Source organism: Hemitrygon akajei, chromosome 4, assembly GCF_048418815.1.
Source record: "Hemitrygon akajei chromosome 4, sHemAka1.3, whole genome shotgun sequence".
Taxonomy (NCBI): domain Eukaryota; kingdom Metazoa; phylum Chordata; class Chondrichthyes; order Myliobatiformes; family Dasyatidae; genus Hemitrygon; species Hemitrygon akajei.
In genome coordinates this window covers 38,689,243-38,706,511 of record NC_133127.1, presented here as the reverse complement: position 1 = coordinate 38,706,511, position 17,269 = coordinate 38,689,243, and the positions used below count along the sequence as shown (strand labels likewise).

Here is a 17,269-nt window from a genome sequence, read left to right as displayed (position 1 = left end):
ATGACCTTGATGGCGGAGAGGGTGTACCTGTGACAGAACCGGCTAAACTCTGCAGTGTCTTGCAGTCCTGTCGTTGGAACCTCCATGCCAGGCAGCGATGTAATCGGTCTGAGTGCTCTGAGCCATACCATGAATACAGTACTGTGTGAAAGCAAGAACTTCGGCAAAAAAAAAATCCAAAGGCAAGTCACAGTAATGCAAGAGGTGGCCTATAGTGTACCATTGCAGAGGTAGTCTTAAGGGTGTGTTAAAGGATGCAGCTGGCAGATGCACAATGTGCCAAGTGTTATCCTTGCTGTTTAATTCTGCTTTCATGATTTTTTAAATGTTTTCAAAGAAGCTCAGGGAAATTTAATCAACACTGAAAAAAATTAACTGCAGAAATTGCAGGTAAAAGTGGAGTTATCTGTCAACGTCCAATGTCATACAGGCAGAGAATTGTTAAGGTGGCCTTAGCTTTGTAAAGTAAAGGCAGTTATTTTCTGCTGTAGGTGAGAGGCAAAGTGTAAGTTCCATGGAGAATCTTTCTTCTATGTTGGGGTGTAGGACTTGGCGTATGTGTGGGTTTGAGTGTAGGAAAGAAAATTTATTTTTATCTGATTGCAATTAGCACATTTCTAGTTAATAATGCCTTTGACCTGAAGAATTATTATACAGTTATTTTGAAATTACATCATTTGAGAATGATCTGAAGCAACACTTAAGGACAAGAGCATGAAAAGCTTTACAGTTGTATTATAATGCTGCACTGATTTTGTTTTCCAGGTTTTAGGGGTTACCACAACATCACAATCAGTGAGCATGTATGTATTAAAGAAGAATTTAATTCATTCAGTATTATCTGAGGAGCATCACCTGATATCACTAAATCTACGACAAGAACTTGCAGCCAAAATTACATCAATGTAAGTACATTTTGTTAATATTTAGTCATGGAATTCAGATTAAAAATGGTCAATATTAAAAAGAAAGACTTGAACTTCTGTAGTCTCTTCCATGATTCGGAGATATAGTTTGGTAACTTCCAGCCTATCAAGCCCATGCTGCCCAATTAACCTACTAAGTGTTTTGGAATCTGGAAGGATACTGGAGCACCTGGATGAAACCCAAACAGTCACAGGGAGAATGTACAGACAGCGGTGGGAATTGAACCCAGGTTGCTGGTGCTGCCATATTGCCCAAATGAATCATTCTCAGTCCAAAACCCCAACTTACACCCAATGCAGTCACTTCTGCAGAGTTACCACTGTTGGTTACTATATGTGTCAGAATTTAGGTTCATGTATTCTAAAAGTTTTGTAAAGCTATATGAAGTCTAGATTGGTAAATTGGTTTATTATTGACATGTGCACTGAGGTACAGGGAAAAGCTTCGTTTTGCATGCCATCCATATAGATCATTCCATCATATCATTGCATCAAGGTAGTACAAGGGGAAAATAATAAGAGATTGCAGAATATGGTGTTTCGGTTACAGAAAAGGTGCGTGCAGGCAGATAATAAGGTGTACGGCCATAATATGGTAGATTGTGAGGTCAAGAATCCATCTTACCATACAAGATTGGCCAGAAATTTCTGACCATTGTACAACTCTTACTTGTGGTAAATGAAAAAGAGTCTTTTATGTCATTTTTGTATATTGAAAAAATGGAAAGCTGAACATGCATATCAGCCATTACACCATGATGATCATAAAACAGAAAGCACAAAGGTGGTCATCAAGAGAACAGTCTAAGATTTCACTTTTTCGCTCAGCGCAGCTGCTGCCTGACCTTGTGTGTTTCTAGCATTAGTTCTATTGCAGTAGTGCAATTCTATTCACGTACTGTAGTCAGAATGTTCGGTAGGCATACCTGCAGTAAAACCAGTTCTTTCTTCTTTCAGACAGAAGTTGGAGTTTCTGACAACTGAAGCTGGACCTAAAGAAATCCAAGGAGATCAGATTAGCAGTGTTGTTAATTCAGTGAATTCTGAATATGCCCCCATCTCTCTGATCTCTGGAGTAGTTAAAGCAAAATGCAAAGGATGTCCTTCAGTAAGTGGTGAAGCTGTACTTGTGGCTTAAAATTATTTTCTGCTTTCAACAGGGAAATTGCCAAACAAGTATTTTTCGGCTGGCCAAATTCATATAGAAAGCTCTTGAATAGGATACTAGTCTAATTGGAAAAGATTAATTCAATCCATCACTCTCTGTGTTTGCAGCTTGTTGAATACTGGCAGACTATTCGTAAAGAACTAGAGCCTGACAACCTTGCAAAAGCATCTGCCTCCAGGCACTTCATATCTCTGGTTCATGCTCTGAGGAAAGCTAAGAAGGAGGAGATCCTGCAAATTCTGAGAAGTGAAAGTGATAGCAGACTGTGAGTTGTACATTTCCTTTTGTTGATGCAGATGATGCTAATGTTCTTATAAAAACAAAACGCATTGTGATGAATTTGCGCTTCTCTTCCAGAATTTGGCATGTTGAGGTTTTAGATTGTAAATTCATCACATCCAAATCATGTGTGAGTGTTGTGCAGTTCCTTTAGCTATCTTCTCCTGATTACTGTATTGGAATCCCATGCAGGCCTCATAGCTCCCTTCCTTCTTTTGTAACCTATTTCTATCCTACTGGCCTTGTATCTCGGGCTAAGGACGAGTTGGGTCCAATATGGAACGAAGACCTGGGTTCGTCCTGCAGTAGAGAAGTGCAGGAATGGTAGTCAAAGAGGGGACTGGAAATACTGTGCACATCCACAGAGTGACAAACTGTCACTGTTCATCAGAACTAGGGGAAGTTAGAATGTAAACTTGTGGGAAAGGTGGTTAGCGGAGGTTAGAGGTTGAGGACGACAGAAAAAATAAGTGGGGGGGGGGAGATATCTGTTGCAGGTGGAGAGGTAGGAGAGATTGTACGGTTTACATAGTGGTGTGGTAAAGACCAGCAAACAGCAAATCTTAGTTTGGGAAGAGATGGATGAAATCTGAAATTACCAGAGGAAATGGGATGAATTAGAACCACCTAAATGTTGGAAATGTGAGATGCAAGGTAGGAATCACTGATTATCTGAAACCTTTGAGTCACTGTTGTAATAACTTGATCTGCAAAACAATTTTTTTACTGTAACTCAACAATTATGATAATACAACCATTTGGTTCTTAAAGCACCATGAACAAAGTTCAAAGTAAATTTATTATCTAAGTACATACAGTATATGTTACCATAAGCAACGCTGAGATTCATTTTCTTGTGGGCATACACGATAAATCCAATAACCATAATAGAACCAATGCAAGACCACACCAGCAGGGTGGACAGCCAGTGTGCAAAAGACAACAAACTGTGCAGATACAAAAAAGAAAGAAAACAAACAAATAAATAAATAATGAATATAAATAACATGAGATGAAGAGTCCTTGAAAGTGAGTCCATAGATTGTGGGAACAGTTCAGTGATGGGGCGAGTGAAGTTATCCTCTCTGGTTCAGGAGCCAGATGGTTGAGGAGCAATATCTGTTCCTTAACCTGGAGGTGTGGGTCCTGAGGTTCCTGTACCTTCTTCCTGATGGCAGCAGCAAGAAGAGAGCATGGCCTGGATGGTGGGGGACCCTGACGATGGCTGCTGATTTCCCGTGACAACGCTCTGTGTAGATGTGCTCAATGGTGGGAGGGCTTCACCCATAATGGACTGAATTGACCCACTCCACCTCTGATCCCCGGATAGCACAGGCTCATGGACTTCGGTTTTCCCCTCCTGGAGTCAGTTATCAGCTCCTTGCTCTTGCTGACATTGAGTAAGAAAGTATTGCTGCACCACTCAGCCAGATTTTCAGTCTCCTTCCTATATGCTGATTTCACACCACCTTTAATTTGGCCTACGACCACTTTTGATCTCTTTGCATTAAAATGGACTTTAAAAAACTTCTACTTGCGTTCTTCCTTGTAAAGATTGTTTAATTTTTGTTTTTCTTTTTAATGCTGCTTATTTGAATGTGCCTGTGACGTTGCTGCAGGTGAGTTTATCATTACATTTGTGCAGTGTGTATATGACAATAAACTTGACTTTAACTGTCACAGATTGAATGGAAATGTTCTGCAATGTAATCACCAGGCCTGTGGTTGGTTTCTACAATATGGCAAATGCCATTTACTAAACTTAAGAGTACACTCATTTTCTTCCAGATTATTCACGCTGGATATAACATTAAGGTGTGCCAGAAAGGGAATTCACTATCAATACCTCTCCTAACAAAGGTCTTTAAGCAGCTTCATTCATCTGCTGCCTCTTGTGTCTCTCTCTTACAGCCCACCGTTGGTCGATGCTGTGACCTCTGCTCACACCGTTGCTTCTTTGGCAGCAATGTTGGAATTCCTGGATTTCCGAAATGACAGCAGCTTCATCCTGCAGGAAAGGTTCCTGTATGCCTGTGGATTCACCTCTCATCCCACAGAAGAATTGCTCAAAGCCTTAATGGTTAGTAGTTTCAGTCAAACAATCGCTTATCGTCAGATTATCAAGGTATCAGCATGAATGCTCTTTTAAATTTGCCTTCGAATGATCTCCTTCTGTTTGATAACAATGGTTTATAGGATGAGGGTGCTCTGGAGTTATGTCCATTGTTCAGTTGGACAGCATGGCTAACCAAAGTTGTGGAGTATCAAAGAGTTGGCTCAGCAAATGAGACACTCCTGCTTGCTTCTCCCTACCATCACGAAGCATCAAAATAAATGCAGAATAAATTAGACAATATCCTCAGTAAACATCCCACATGATTCCAGTTGAATAATTGATGTTACCGAAGAACAATCAGCACCTTATAGTATGAATCTGCAATCTTAGGAAATATAGAAACATAGAAAACCTACAGCACAATACAGGCCCTTCGGAACACAAAGTTGTGCCGAACATGTCCCTACCTTAGAAATTACTAGGCTTACCCATAGCCCTCTATTTTTCTAAGCTCCATGTACCTATCCAAAAGTCTCTTAAAAGACCCTATCGTATCCGCCTCCACCACCGTTGCCAGCAGCCCATTCCACGTACTCACCACTCTCTGAGTAAGAAACTTATCCCTGACATCTCCTCTGTACCTACCCCCCAGCACCTTAAACCTGTGTCCTCTTGTGGCAACCATTTCAGCCCTGGGAAAAAGCTTCTGACTATCCACATGATCAATGCCTCTCATTATCTTGTACACCTCTATCAGGTCACCTCTCATCCTCCGTCGCTCCAAGGAGAGAAGGCTGAGTTCACTCAACCTATTCTCATAAGGCATGCTCCCCAATCCAGGCAACATCCTTGTAAATCTCCTCTGCACCCTTTCTATGGTTTCCACATCCTTCCTGTAGTGAGGCGACCAGAACTGAGCACAGTACTCCAAGTGGGGTCTTACCAGGGTCCTATATAGCTGCAATCTTATAATCATTCAGGATCTACTTTTATAAATCGACCTTTACCTGTTCATCAGATATGTTTATAATCACATACAAGGCAGGTATCAATTGAAATTCCCAAATACCCTCCTTGATCCCTGTGGTTTGATCAATCAATTCAGGAAGCAGTGACTAATCAATCACAGGGGTGGGTGTAGAGGCACGTGCAAAATCAAAGTCTTCATAAATGCCTTCAAAAGTTGAAGTTTTGAGTAGAGGAGTTGGGATATTCTTTTGAAGTTGTATAAGACATTGACGTGGCCTAATTTGGAACACTGTGTACTGTCCTGGTTACCTACGTACTGGAAAGGTTTCAATAAGATTGGAGGAGTGCAGAGAGAATTTACAAAGATGTTGCTGGGATTGAAGAGCTGAGTTATAGGGCAAGTTTGCATAGGTTAGGACCTTATTCACTGGAGTGTAGGAGAATAAGGTGAGATTTGATGGGGGGGTATATAAAATTATGAGTGGTATAGATAAGGTGAATGCAAGCAGGCTTTTTCCACTGAGGTTGGATGCGGCTAGAACTAGAGGGCATGGACTAAGGGTGAAAGGTGAAATGTTTAAGGGAAAATGAGGGGGAATTTCTTCACTCAAAGGGTAGTTAGACTGTGGAATAAGCTGCCAGCAGAAATGGTGGATGCAGGTTTGAATTTAACATTTAAAGAATAGGTACATGGATATGAGGAGTATGGAAGGCTATGGTACAGGTGCATGTTGATGGGACTAGGAAGAATAACAGTTCAGCATGGACTAGATGGGCCAAAGGGCTTGTTTCTGTGCTGTAGTGTTCTATGGCTATGACCAGCACAGCAACCTAATACCTGACCAAATACAACTAGAAGTTATAGACATCATAAACCTAACCTGATTTCCAAGTAAGTTCATGTGCTCAAATAATCATTCTAATATTGTACATTTAAAAGTCTGCGTGCTGCATTCATTATTCTAACCTACTCTCTATTGAATAGTTACTATTTTCACTTTTAATGCTTAAGAGTTATTTGTCTTTCTTTTAATCCCAGGGTATACTTGATGGAAAAATTAAGAGTGCTGATATCCGAGAAACTGTTGTTATCATCACTGGGGCACTTGTCAGAAAATTCTGCAAGCAAGGACAGTGTGAACTACCGGTGAGCAAAGAGAATTTCTCTTGCATATTTGTAAATTCATTATTTGGAGAGAGTTGTAGAACCGTGGAGTTATATAAGATGGAAATAGGCCTTCGTCCCAACTCATCCATGCCGACTAAGTTGCTATCATTTGTCCCATTTGTGTGCGTTTGACCCGTAGCACTCTAAACTTTTCCGTGAACCTTTTTTCTATGTATCTGGCTAAATGTTTTTTAAATGGTGTATTCGTACCCACCTTCACCACTTCTTTTTGGCAGCTTGACAATTTACACACACCCTTGAGATGAAAATGTTGCCCCTCCAATCCCTTTTAACATCTTTCCTCTTTCACCCATGCCCCCTAGTGTTGTACTCCCCCTACACAGGGAAAATGACTCTGACCTTTCACCTTATCTATGCCTCTCATGATTTATAAACCTTTATAAGGTCATCTCTCAGCCTCCTATAGTGCAGGGAAAAAGGTCCCCATCTTTTGTGTCTCTCCTTATAAATCAATCCCTCTAGTAACATCTTTGTGAATATTTTGTGCATTTTTCCAGTTTAATTACATACTTCCTATAGCTAAATACCAGAAATGCACACAGTATTCCACGTGCAGTCTCACCAATGTCTTGTACAGCTGTAACATGCGACCCCAAATCTTGTATTGGATGCCCTGACCAAAGAAGAGTAGCATTTCAAACGGTTTCTTCACCATCCTGACTCAGTGAACTATGTACATGTACATTTCAAACGGCTTCTTCACCATCCTGACTCAGTGAACTATGTACATGTACATTTCAAACGGCTTCTTCACCATCCTGACTCAGTGAACTATGTACATGTACATTTCAAACAGCTTCTTCACCATCCTGACTCAGTGAACTATGTACATGTACATTTCAAACGGCTTCTTCACCATCCTGACTCAGTGAACTATGTACATGTACATTTCAAACGGCTTCTTCACCATCCTGACTCAGTGAACTATGTACATGTACATTTCAAACTGCTTCTTCACCATCCTGACTCAGTGAACTATGTACATGTACATTTCAAACAGCTTCTTCACCATCCTGACTCAGTGAACTATGTACATGTACATTTCAAACGGCTTCTTCACCATCCTGACTCAGTGAACTATGTACATGTACATTTCAAACGGCTTCTTCACCATCCTGACTCAGTGAACTATGTACATGTACATTTCAAACGGCTTCTTCACCATCCTGACTCAGTGAACTATGTACATGTACATTTCAAACGGCTTCTTCACCATCCTGACTCAGTGAACTATGTACATGTACATTTCAAACGGCTTCTTCACCATCCTGACTCAGTGAACTATGTACATGTACATTTCAAACGGCTTCTTCACCATCCTGACTCAGTGAACTATGTACATGTACATTTCAAACGGCTTCTTCACCATCCTGACTCAGTGAACTATGTACATGTACATTTCAAACGGCTTCTTCACCATCCTGACTCAGTGAACTATGTACATGTACATTTCAAACGGCTTCTTCACCATCCTGACTCAGTGAACTATGTACATGTACATTTCAAACAGCTTCTTCACCATCCTGACTCAGTGAACTATGTACATGTACATTTCAAACGGCTTCTTCACCATCCTGACTCAGTGAACTATGTACATGTACATTTCAAACGGCTTCTTCACCATCCTGACTCAGTGAACTATGTACATGTACATTTCAAACAGCTTCTTCACCATCCTGACTCAGTGAACTATGTACATGTACATTTCAAACGGCTTCTTCACCATCCTGACTCAGTGAACTATGTACATGTACATTTCAAACGGCTTCTTCACCATCCTGACTCAGTGAACTATGTACATGTACATTTCAAACGGCTTCTTCACCATCCTGACTCAGTGAACTATGTACATGTACATTTCAAACGGCTTCTTCACCATCCTGACTCAGTGAACTATGTACATGTACATTTCAAACGGCTTCTTCACCATCCTGACTCAGTGAACTATGTACATGTACCAGCAACACACACAAAATGCTGGAGGAATTCCCTCCTGTTTGTACTGCCCTCCAGTGTTTGCTCAGTGTTGCTCTTTGGTATTTGCTCCAGAGTTCGCTCAGTGGAAGAACAAGCTGGACCAGGACAACACCCCATCTACCATCAATCTACTGGCCATGCTCCTCAGAGACATGGGCTATATATTTTTATGACCCTTTTTTTCTGCTCTCAGAACCATATGTGCTATGTACCTTATACAACTTCAACATAACATCCTAACTCCTGTACTTCATACTCTGATTTATGAAAACCAATGTGATTAAAAAAATTCTTTATGAGCCTATCTACCTCTGACACCACTTTCAAGGAGCTTTGGATCTGTATTCCCAGAGTCTTTTGTTCTACCGTACTCCCCAGTGCCCTATCATTCACTGTGTAAGAACAACCCTAGTTTGTCTTTCCAAAGTGTAACATCTCACACTTGTCTGCATTAAATTCCATGTGCCATTTTTCAGCCCATTATTCCAAAGGTCCAGATCCCAATGCAAGTTTTGATAGTCTTCCTCACTGTCTATCATGCTCCCATTCGGTGACATCCACAAATTTGCAGATCCAGTTTACCACGTTATCATCCAAGTCATTAACAAAGGTGGCAGACAACAACTGGCCCAGCACAGATCCCTGCGGCACACCACTAGTCATATGCTTCCAGTCAGAGAGGCAGCCGTCTACTACCACGCTCTGATTTCTCCTGCAAAGTCTATGTTGAATCCAATTTCCTACCTCACCCAGAATGCCCAATGACTGAACCTTTTGGTCCAGCCTCCATGCAGGACTTTGTCAAAGGTCTTGTTGAAATAATTGTTGATAACATCCAGTTTTTTTTACTTCAACTTACCTGGTAAACTTCCTCGAAAAACTCTACAAGTTTGTTTAGGTATAAATTACCATGCACAAAACTAGATGACTATCCCTAATCCAGCCTTGCCTATCCACATACATATAGTATATTCCATCACAAACAAGCCCTGCTGAAGGGTTTCGGCCCAAAATGTCAGCTGTACTCTTTTCCTAGATGCTGCCTGGCCTGCTGAGTTCCTCCAGCATTTTTGTGTGTGTTGCTAGTATATTCAATCCTTTAGAATACCTTCCAAGAATTTACATCAGGCTCAACAGCCAATGATTTCCGGGCTTATCCTTACAGCCCTTCCTGAACAATGGAACAACATTAACTGTACTTCAGTTCTCCAGCACGTCACCCATAGCTAAGTATGTTTTAAATAGCTTTGCCAAGCCTCCTGCAATTTCAGCACCAGCAAAGGATACCTGGTCAGGCCAAGGGGACTTATCCACCCTACCTTGCCTCAAGACAGCATGTACCACCTCTACTGTGATCTGGATATGGTCCATGACCTCAGTACTGTTTTGCTTCAGTTCTATCAGCTCTATGCTATCTCCAAGTAAATGTAGATGCTAAAAATTTATTTAAGATCTCCCCCATCTCTTTCTGCTTTCTGTAAAACAGAACCCATTCCACACCTTCCTTAAGCTTCTGACGTGGGAAATAATTCAAAAGTTATATTACTGTGTATTTTAAATTTCATTATCTGTTATTGATTTTTTTTCCATTTCAGACAGTGATTAAAGCAAAGGAAATGATTCTGGAAGGGGCAGAGAAAGCAACAAAGGAAGCTGAGATTGTGATGTATCTTCTTGCTTTGAAAAACGCCCTCCTTCCCGAGGCAATTCCCACTTTACTGACGCATGCAGAGTCAGGCTCTGGTCCCGTCAGCAATATTGCAGTCTCGACTATACAGAAATATGAGCAAGCTTTCATCACAGAGGAGGTGAGATTCCACATCATTCTCATGATCATAGAATTGTAATGCTTAGAGGACCATTTGGGCCATCAAACCAATGCTAGTTCTAAGGAAGTGCCACCCCGTTTTGTCCAGTATCCCAGCCTTATCCTCATTACCCTGCAGATCTGTGCATGCCAAATGAACTCCCAATTGTCTATTAAGGTTCCTATGGGATCTGATGCCACCATCCTTTCAGGTAGCACTTTCCAGACCTCAATTAGCACCAACAATTTCTCTTTACTTGGTTCATTAAAGCACCTCATTATTTTGAACACCTGTTCAACTCTCCCTTAATCTTGGAGGCACAAGATACGCAGTTGCTGGAATATGAGCAAACACAGACTGCTGGAGGAACTCAGCGGGTCAAGCAGTATTCGTGAAGGCAGAGGGATGAGCGATGTTTCAGGTGGAGACTTTGCACCAGTTAAAGGGTCTCAACTCAAAATGTCAAGCGCCCCCCCTGCCTCTAACAATGTTGCTTGAACTGTTGAGGTCCTCCGGCAGTTGTTACTTCACTGCCTTATTCCTGCTTCTCTGTGCTACACAGGAAATGGTCTCAGATTCTCTGTCCAATTTACTTGTGCACACCAAATTCTAATCATCCACAAACTTGCATTCACCATTTATGATGCAAACCTGACCCTGAAGTAAGGATACTACAAATTGTCACCGTGAAGCACACTATCTCCCTCTATCCATTGCATGGCTGGTTTGAGATCATCTTGGAAGCTCAGTTCTTCAAAGGACACCTTCCCATCTTGAGCAGACAATCACAAAGAACACTGCATATTCATGAAAGGCCAATTTTTTTTGATTCATGCAAACCCAGCACTTATTGGTCATTCCTGACTTACACTTAAGACAATGGTGGACAGTTACTATCTTGAACCACCTGAAGTAAAGGTAGATAAACCAAGGATTTTGATCTGGCGATATTGAAAAATTGATGATGTATTTCCAAGTCAAGAGTTTCAAGAGTTAGAAAGGACCTTTAAGGTGGTAAAATTTTCATATACATGCTGTCCTTCTCCTTTTGGCTGGTAGAGGCTGTGTGTTAGGGAGGTGTTATTGAAGGAGCTCTCTGTCAAGTCTTGTTTCTAACCAGGTGAAAAAGGTAATGAACAGGATCTACCATCAGAACAAAGGGATCCATGAGAAGACTGTGCGTGTGGCTGCCGCAGATGTCATCTTTAACAACAACCCCTCGTACATGGAAGTTAAAAATATTCTCCTCTCCATCGGTGAAATGGCACCTGAGATGAGCAAATATTTACTCGCAAAGATTCAGGATGTTCTCCGCTTTAAACTTCCTGGAAGGTAGATGTGAATTCCATTGATTTGTAATTTGTGTTTTAACATGGCAACAAGTTTGTGTGATCTGAGTTGTGCAGACTGAAAGGGAAACGGCTTCAATAGACTCTTTCAAGAGGGAATTGGATAAACATCTGAAGGGTGGGGCAGTGGAGGGGAGGGTGACCTGGGGAAAGTGCAGGGGAGTAAGATTAATTAAAGAGCTCCTGCAAAGGGCGGAACATGACATGACAAGTACTCTCCTATTATACCCCCATGAAGCACCTTGGGAGGCTTTTATATAGTATAGACTTTGTATGAAGGAACATCCTATCCAAATCATTTTAGTAACCTTTGTCTGAGGCCAGCAGTAAAGTTGCTGCTGCTTTGACACTATAAGACAGACATTGTCTTCTAGTGACATCGTTGATCATTCCTCATAGTGGTGAGATCCTCCACAGTGAAGGAGTTGATATCAGGAGCCTAGTTTACATGGTAAATAAGATGCAAGGAGGAGGCTTGGTGTGATCTAGGCAGTGATATTCTCCTCGAGCACACTCAAAATAATAAATCTTTGCATAAGGTTCACGTGTTTGAGAACAGTAGTTTTCCTCAAAACGTTTTATAGATTATTTGTGGGTTTGGTCAGTATAACTAATTCTGCAGACCTTTTGAGATCCTGCAACTAGTAGAAATGCAAAGGTTTTACTTACTTTGTCTTTACTTTATCATTTGCAGTGAGGTGGTGCGTAAGGTTCTGAAAGACACTATTGTTCACAACTATGACCGTTTCTCCAGGATTGGTTCCTCATCAGCCTACTCAGGATACATGAAACGTATGTCAAAATATTTATACAACATCTTCAACACAGATGCTCAACAGGATTCTTGTCATTAGTATCGCCCAAGAACCAAACCAAACTGCAACGGTTTAATGACCCCCCCCCCTTAAAAGAGGAGTGTAAGGAAGGAGACTGAGAGGTTAAGTTGATAATTTGGGGATTATATCTTTGGCACTTAAAAGCTTGTCCATTGTAAGTGGAATCAATAAGAACATGGTTTTGTGTGTTTTGCTTTGGAATCATTAAATTTAGAGTATAAAAAAGACCAGGAGAATGGAGATCTTGTTGAGTTATGGGACCAAGGATATTGTAATGCTAGGGAGGGACAAGTTCACGGCAGGGTTTGGATTGGGGATAAGAATTTTGAATTTTAGTTAGGCAACTCTTCAATGTAGGTCACCAAGCAGAAGGTGAGCCTGATTTAGAGGACGGGAGATTGAGATGATTCCCTAGCACTGGAAATCAACAGTATCATTATATACAAACAACCTTGGAACCCAGTCAGACTAGTATTAGGAATTAAAACCAAAATAAAGTAAGAAAGACTTTAATTAAACTGCCTTTCAAGGTCATGGACTTTTGAAGTGCAGTTATTGTCCCCAGAGCTGTGAATATGCCATTTTGTTATAAATTTTGCTGTTTCCTCTGTGGTTTCTGCTAATCTCCTGCTTTTCAACCATGCTCTTACCAGAGCTTGCTAGTATAGCCAATAACCCACTAGCCCCGTCTCACCTATCCCCCTTTTCTCTTTATAGCGACTATCTTCTCTCTCCATTCTCAGTCCAGGTGTAGAGTTTCAAATCAAAACATCGGTGATTCCTTTCTCCCACATACACTGCTTAACCCACTGAGTTCCTCCAACAGATTTGTGCTCCAGATTGCAGCACCTGCCCTCTCTTGTGTCAACATTCATTCCACGTTGTGGCTATGAATGCTGGAGGCTGCATGGTTTTCAGGTCAGCTGAATTCAAGAGATCAGACGTATAGAGTTGTCTTTGGAGGAGCTTGCTCCCTATCATTGGGGTGTACAAATGGCCCAAACTGATGCAGTGACCAGAGTGTAGAAGTAAAAAGATCTGTAGCAGTACTGCATCAGAGGGAACATGACAATAGTCTGTTCCCTGCCCTCAACTAATTGTAAAATTGAAGGAGGGATGTAAAAACAAAGCAGAGATCACACCTGGTAGATTAGTGGGTTTAATAATAAATAACCAATTAACACCGGATCCTTAATCCCTTTGAACCTCGATCCAGCAGCACTGAGTAAATTAAGAGATAGAGGAGAAGCCCCAAGTCTCATAAACACTACAAGCAAAGGTACATGTGTCTGAGAGACATCAATGTCTGTGTAACTGCATCTGTGTGCATCTCCTGCAGGCACAGTTTTACTTGTGTGCAAGCAATGATGTAACAGCGCACACGCGCACGTGTGCGTGTGTGTAATGATGCATGCTCATGTATGAGCTGGTGTGTGTGTGTGTGTGTGTGTGTGAGTGTGTGAGTGTGTGAGTGTGTGAGTGTGTGAGTGTGTGTGTGTGTGTGTGTGTGTAAGCACATATGCTTCTATGTCTTCATATTTGTGTATGCATCTGTGTGGCAGTGTATGTGTACATAGCCTGTATGTGTTTATGGGTGTGTCTGCGAGTTTGCTCTGAGGAAGTGATGTCTACACTTATCATGGTTTCTTGCCTATCACCGCATTAAATCACACAGGAGAATATCAGCAGTTTGGGTTGGGGCAAAAGGTGGGACTGTTATCACCCTTGGAGCAGAAGAAGTCAGTGTCACAGGAAAGGGATGTGGAATCTAGTAAACAACTTAAGAACATTATCTTCTGGAATCATTGCTTGGGTTGTCTAAATTCTGTTGCATGACACATAATTGATCAGTGGCAGTTTGCACATTGTCTGTGCTGTAGGACAAGTTACCATGGATTTCTTTGTGTTTTTCAGAGGGCAGTGACTCCACATCCACATACAGTCTGGACATCCTGTACTCGGGCTCTGGCATCCTTAGAAAGAGCAACATGAACATCTATGTACTCAGCCAGGAATCACAACTGCATGCCACCCAGGTATATAGAATACTGTGGTTGCAACTGAGGTGGAAACCACATTCTATCCAGATGTATCAGGGCCTGGTATGGCAACTGCTCAGACTAAGACTGGATGAAATTGCAGAGTTCTGAGTGCAACCAGTTGTATCATGAAAACCAGCCACGCATTTCACTGAGTCTGTCCACACATTCTGCTGCCTTTGGAAAGCACCCAATAACTGCTTTCCAAAGTGGCATGGTAGCATACGGTTAGCGTTAACATTATTACAGCACCAGGGACCTGGGTTCAATTCCCACCACTGTCTTTAAGGTGTTACACATTCTCCCTGTGACTGCGGAGGTTCCCTCCGGATGCTCCAGTTTCCTCCCACATTCCAAAGTCATGTGGGTTAGTGGGTCGTATGGGTATATTTGGGCAGTGTGGGCTCACTGGGCTTGTTACCATGCTGTATCTGTAAGTCTAAACTGTGTTGGGAAAACAGATTCCTCCTCACCACGCCCCACCCCGTCTTTCTCTCCTCTCCCCACTTCCATTGGGCAGAAGACAAAAAGCCTGAGAAAACACAGCACCAGTCTCAGGGACAGATTCTAACTCAGTGTTACACGAATCCTGAATGGACTTCTTGTACAATGAAGATGAACTCTCGATCTAGCTCTTTACGGCCCTTGCACCTTGTCTGTCCACCTGCACAGCACTGCATTTCCTCTGCAATGGTAACACTGTATTCTGCACACTGTTAGAGCTTTTAACTTTCTGTACTATGCCTCTGTGGTTATGTGTGGAATAATCTGCAAAGGTTTTATCTCGATACACATGATGATAATAAACCTCTTGTTTATTGCATAAAAACCTCTTGTTTTTACAGAAGAAAATGCAGCTCACCTTTGATGCTGCCTTGAACTTGACAGTCTGTACAAGCGAACATTTTGCCATCATTGCATTAGAACAGCTTGGGTTACTGAGTCTGTTGTCACTTTCTTTCTCAGGTTGTCATTGAAGCTCAGGGATTAGAGTCTTTAATAGCTGCATCACCAGATGAAGGGGAGGAGAGCCTTGAGTCCCTGGCCAGCATGTCTGCAGTGTTGTTTGATGTCCAGCTCAGGCCCGTCACCTTCTTTCGAGGCTACAGTGACTTGATGGCCAAGATGCTCACCACGACTGGTGATCCGATGAGTGTTGTCAAAGGGCTCATTCTGCTCATCGATCACTCCCAGGTATCTGTCAGTCTTCACAAAGTTCTGGTTTAAAAATCAAGAAAAATTCTTAACATTTTCTTTCGATACGTAGGTCACAGGTCTTAACCAGAACATTGTCTTTAATTAATAATTTTTTTAAAAATTTAGATTTAAATGGATGTGTGCATCAATGGCATTTGGCTCAGAGCTGCTCTACCCAGTGACCCACCTATTTAACCCTTCTCTAATCACAGGACAACTTAGAATGACCAATTACACCAGTATGTCTTTGACATGTAGGTGGAAACTACAGCATCTGAGGAAACCCACGCGGTCACAAGGAGCACATACAAACTCCTTGCAGACAGTGCTGGAATTGAACTCTGAGCTTCGATGCCCCTGAGCTCTAACCGCTACCCGCTACACTACCATGGCTTACTATCCTCTGCCACGTCCTTGCGGCTATCACACAATGACACAGTCAGACTGAAGATTCTCGATAGTGCTCCTGTAGAAAGTTGTTAGAACAAGGGTGGGGAGTCTTTCGTGCCCCAATCTCCTCAAAGAGAGTAGACCCTGCTCTGACTTCCTGACGAATGAAGAGGTATTTTGGGTCCAGGTTAGATCGCCCATTATGTGCACTTCCAGGAACTTTGTGCTCTTCGCTCTCTCCACAGCAGAGCCACCGGTGTGCAATGGAGAAAGGTCGACCTGTGCCTTCCTGAAGTTCACAGTCATCTCTTTTGTCTTGTCCACTTTGAGACTCAGGTTGTTGGAAAATGGGGTTGAGAGGGAGTGTAAATTAACCATGAATAAATGTCGGAGCAGACTCAATGGGCTGAATGGTCTAATTCTGTTCCTATGACTTATGGTCTATAGTCTTATACACTGCAACTTCAATGTGTAGGAAATGTTTTTTTTAAGTGGACAGGATGGTGATCAAGCACTATGTGTAACTTACAGTGTGGAAACAGATCATTCAATAATTGAGAGAAAATGCTCCCGTTCTATATGAATCTCCTCCAACACGTAGGAAAAGCCCTGTGAATAACAATGACCTGCATTTCCGTAGTGACTGTAGCAGAGCAAGGTATTTCCAAGCACTTCACAGGAGTGTGTTCAGGCAAAAATGTAATGCCAGATAGTTCTGGGGTTGGGGGAAGCGAGAGAGAAAAAATATTTCAGCTTGGTGACGTTTCATCAGCCGATGTTAACTCCTCTGTTCAGGATGTTGCCTGAGCTGCTAAGAATCTACAGCATCTTCTGATATCATTTCAACTGACCAAAGGTGTGAAAATCTATTTTATCATTACCTCTAGTGTGAGGTTCACTTTGTCAATTTGAAGCAACATTGAAACCCCTCAATTTCTTTTCATTTCAGGCTCTCCCACTGCAGTCAGGACTGAGAGCAGCTGTGGACTTCCAAGGAGGTTTGGCCATTGATATCTCGGGTGGAATGGAATTCAGCCTCTGGTACCGGGAGTCTAAAACCACTGTCAGCAACCGGTATGAGGCTTC

The 17,269-nt window shown here is 41.9% G+C and overlaps 2 protein-coding genes across 2 annotated transcripts in view; one reads left to right on the top strand and one right to left on the bottom strand.

Annotated features, from left to right (window-relative positions):
* The window catches only part of mttp (microsomal triglyceride transfer protein), a 47,248-nt gene that overhangs the window by 22,835 nt on the left and 7,144 nt on the right, over positions 1 to 17,269 (top strand). The window contains exons 6-16 of the mRNA XM_073042409.1: positions 766 to 905; positions 1,884 to 2,034; positions 2,202 to 2,359; positions 4,285 to 4,453; positions 6,438 to 6,545; positions 10,160 to 10,372; positions 11,493 to 11,704; positions 12,416 to 12,513; positions 14,472 to 14,593; positions 15,563 to 15,790; positions 17,133 to 17,257. Of these exons, the coding sequence (XP_072898510.1) occupies positions 766 to 905; positions 1,884 to 2,034; positions 2,202 to 2,359; positions 4,285 to 4,453; positions 6,438 to 6,545; positions 10,160 to 10,372; positions 11,493 to 11,704; positions 12,416 to 12,513; positions 14,472 to 14,593; positions 15,563 to 15,790; positions 17,133 to 17,257 (1,724 nt within the window). The remainder of the gene's footprint in view (positions 1 to 765; positions 906 to 1,883; positions 2,035 to 2,201; positions 2,360 to 4,284; positions 4,454 to 6,437; positions 6,546 to 10,159; positions 10,373 to 11,492; positions 11,705 to 12,415; positions 12,514 to 14,471; positions 14,594 to 15,562; positions 15,791 to 17,132; positions 17,258 to 17,269) is intronic.
* Positions 15,716 to 17,269, bottom strand: part of LOC140726264 (uncharacterized protein C4orf54 homolog) — a 61,042-nt gene continuing 59,488 nt past the window's right edge. Inside the window, exon 3 of the mRNA XM_073042406.1 lies at positions 15,716 to 15,814. The gene's annotated coding sequence lies outside the window, so the exon portion shown is untranslated. The remainder of the gene's footprint in view (positions 15,815 to 17,269) is intronic.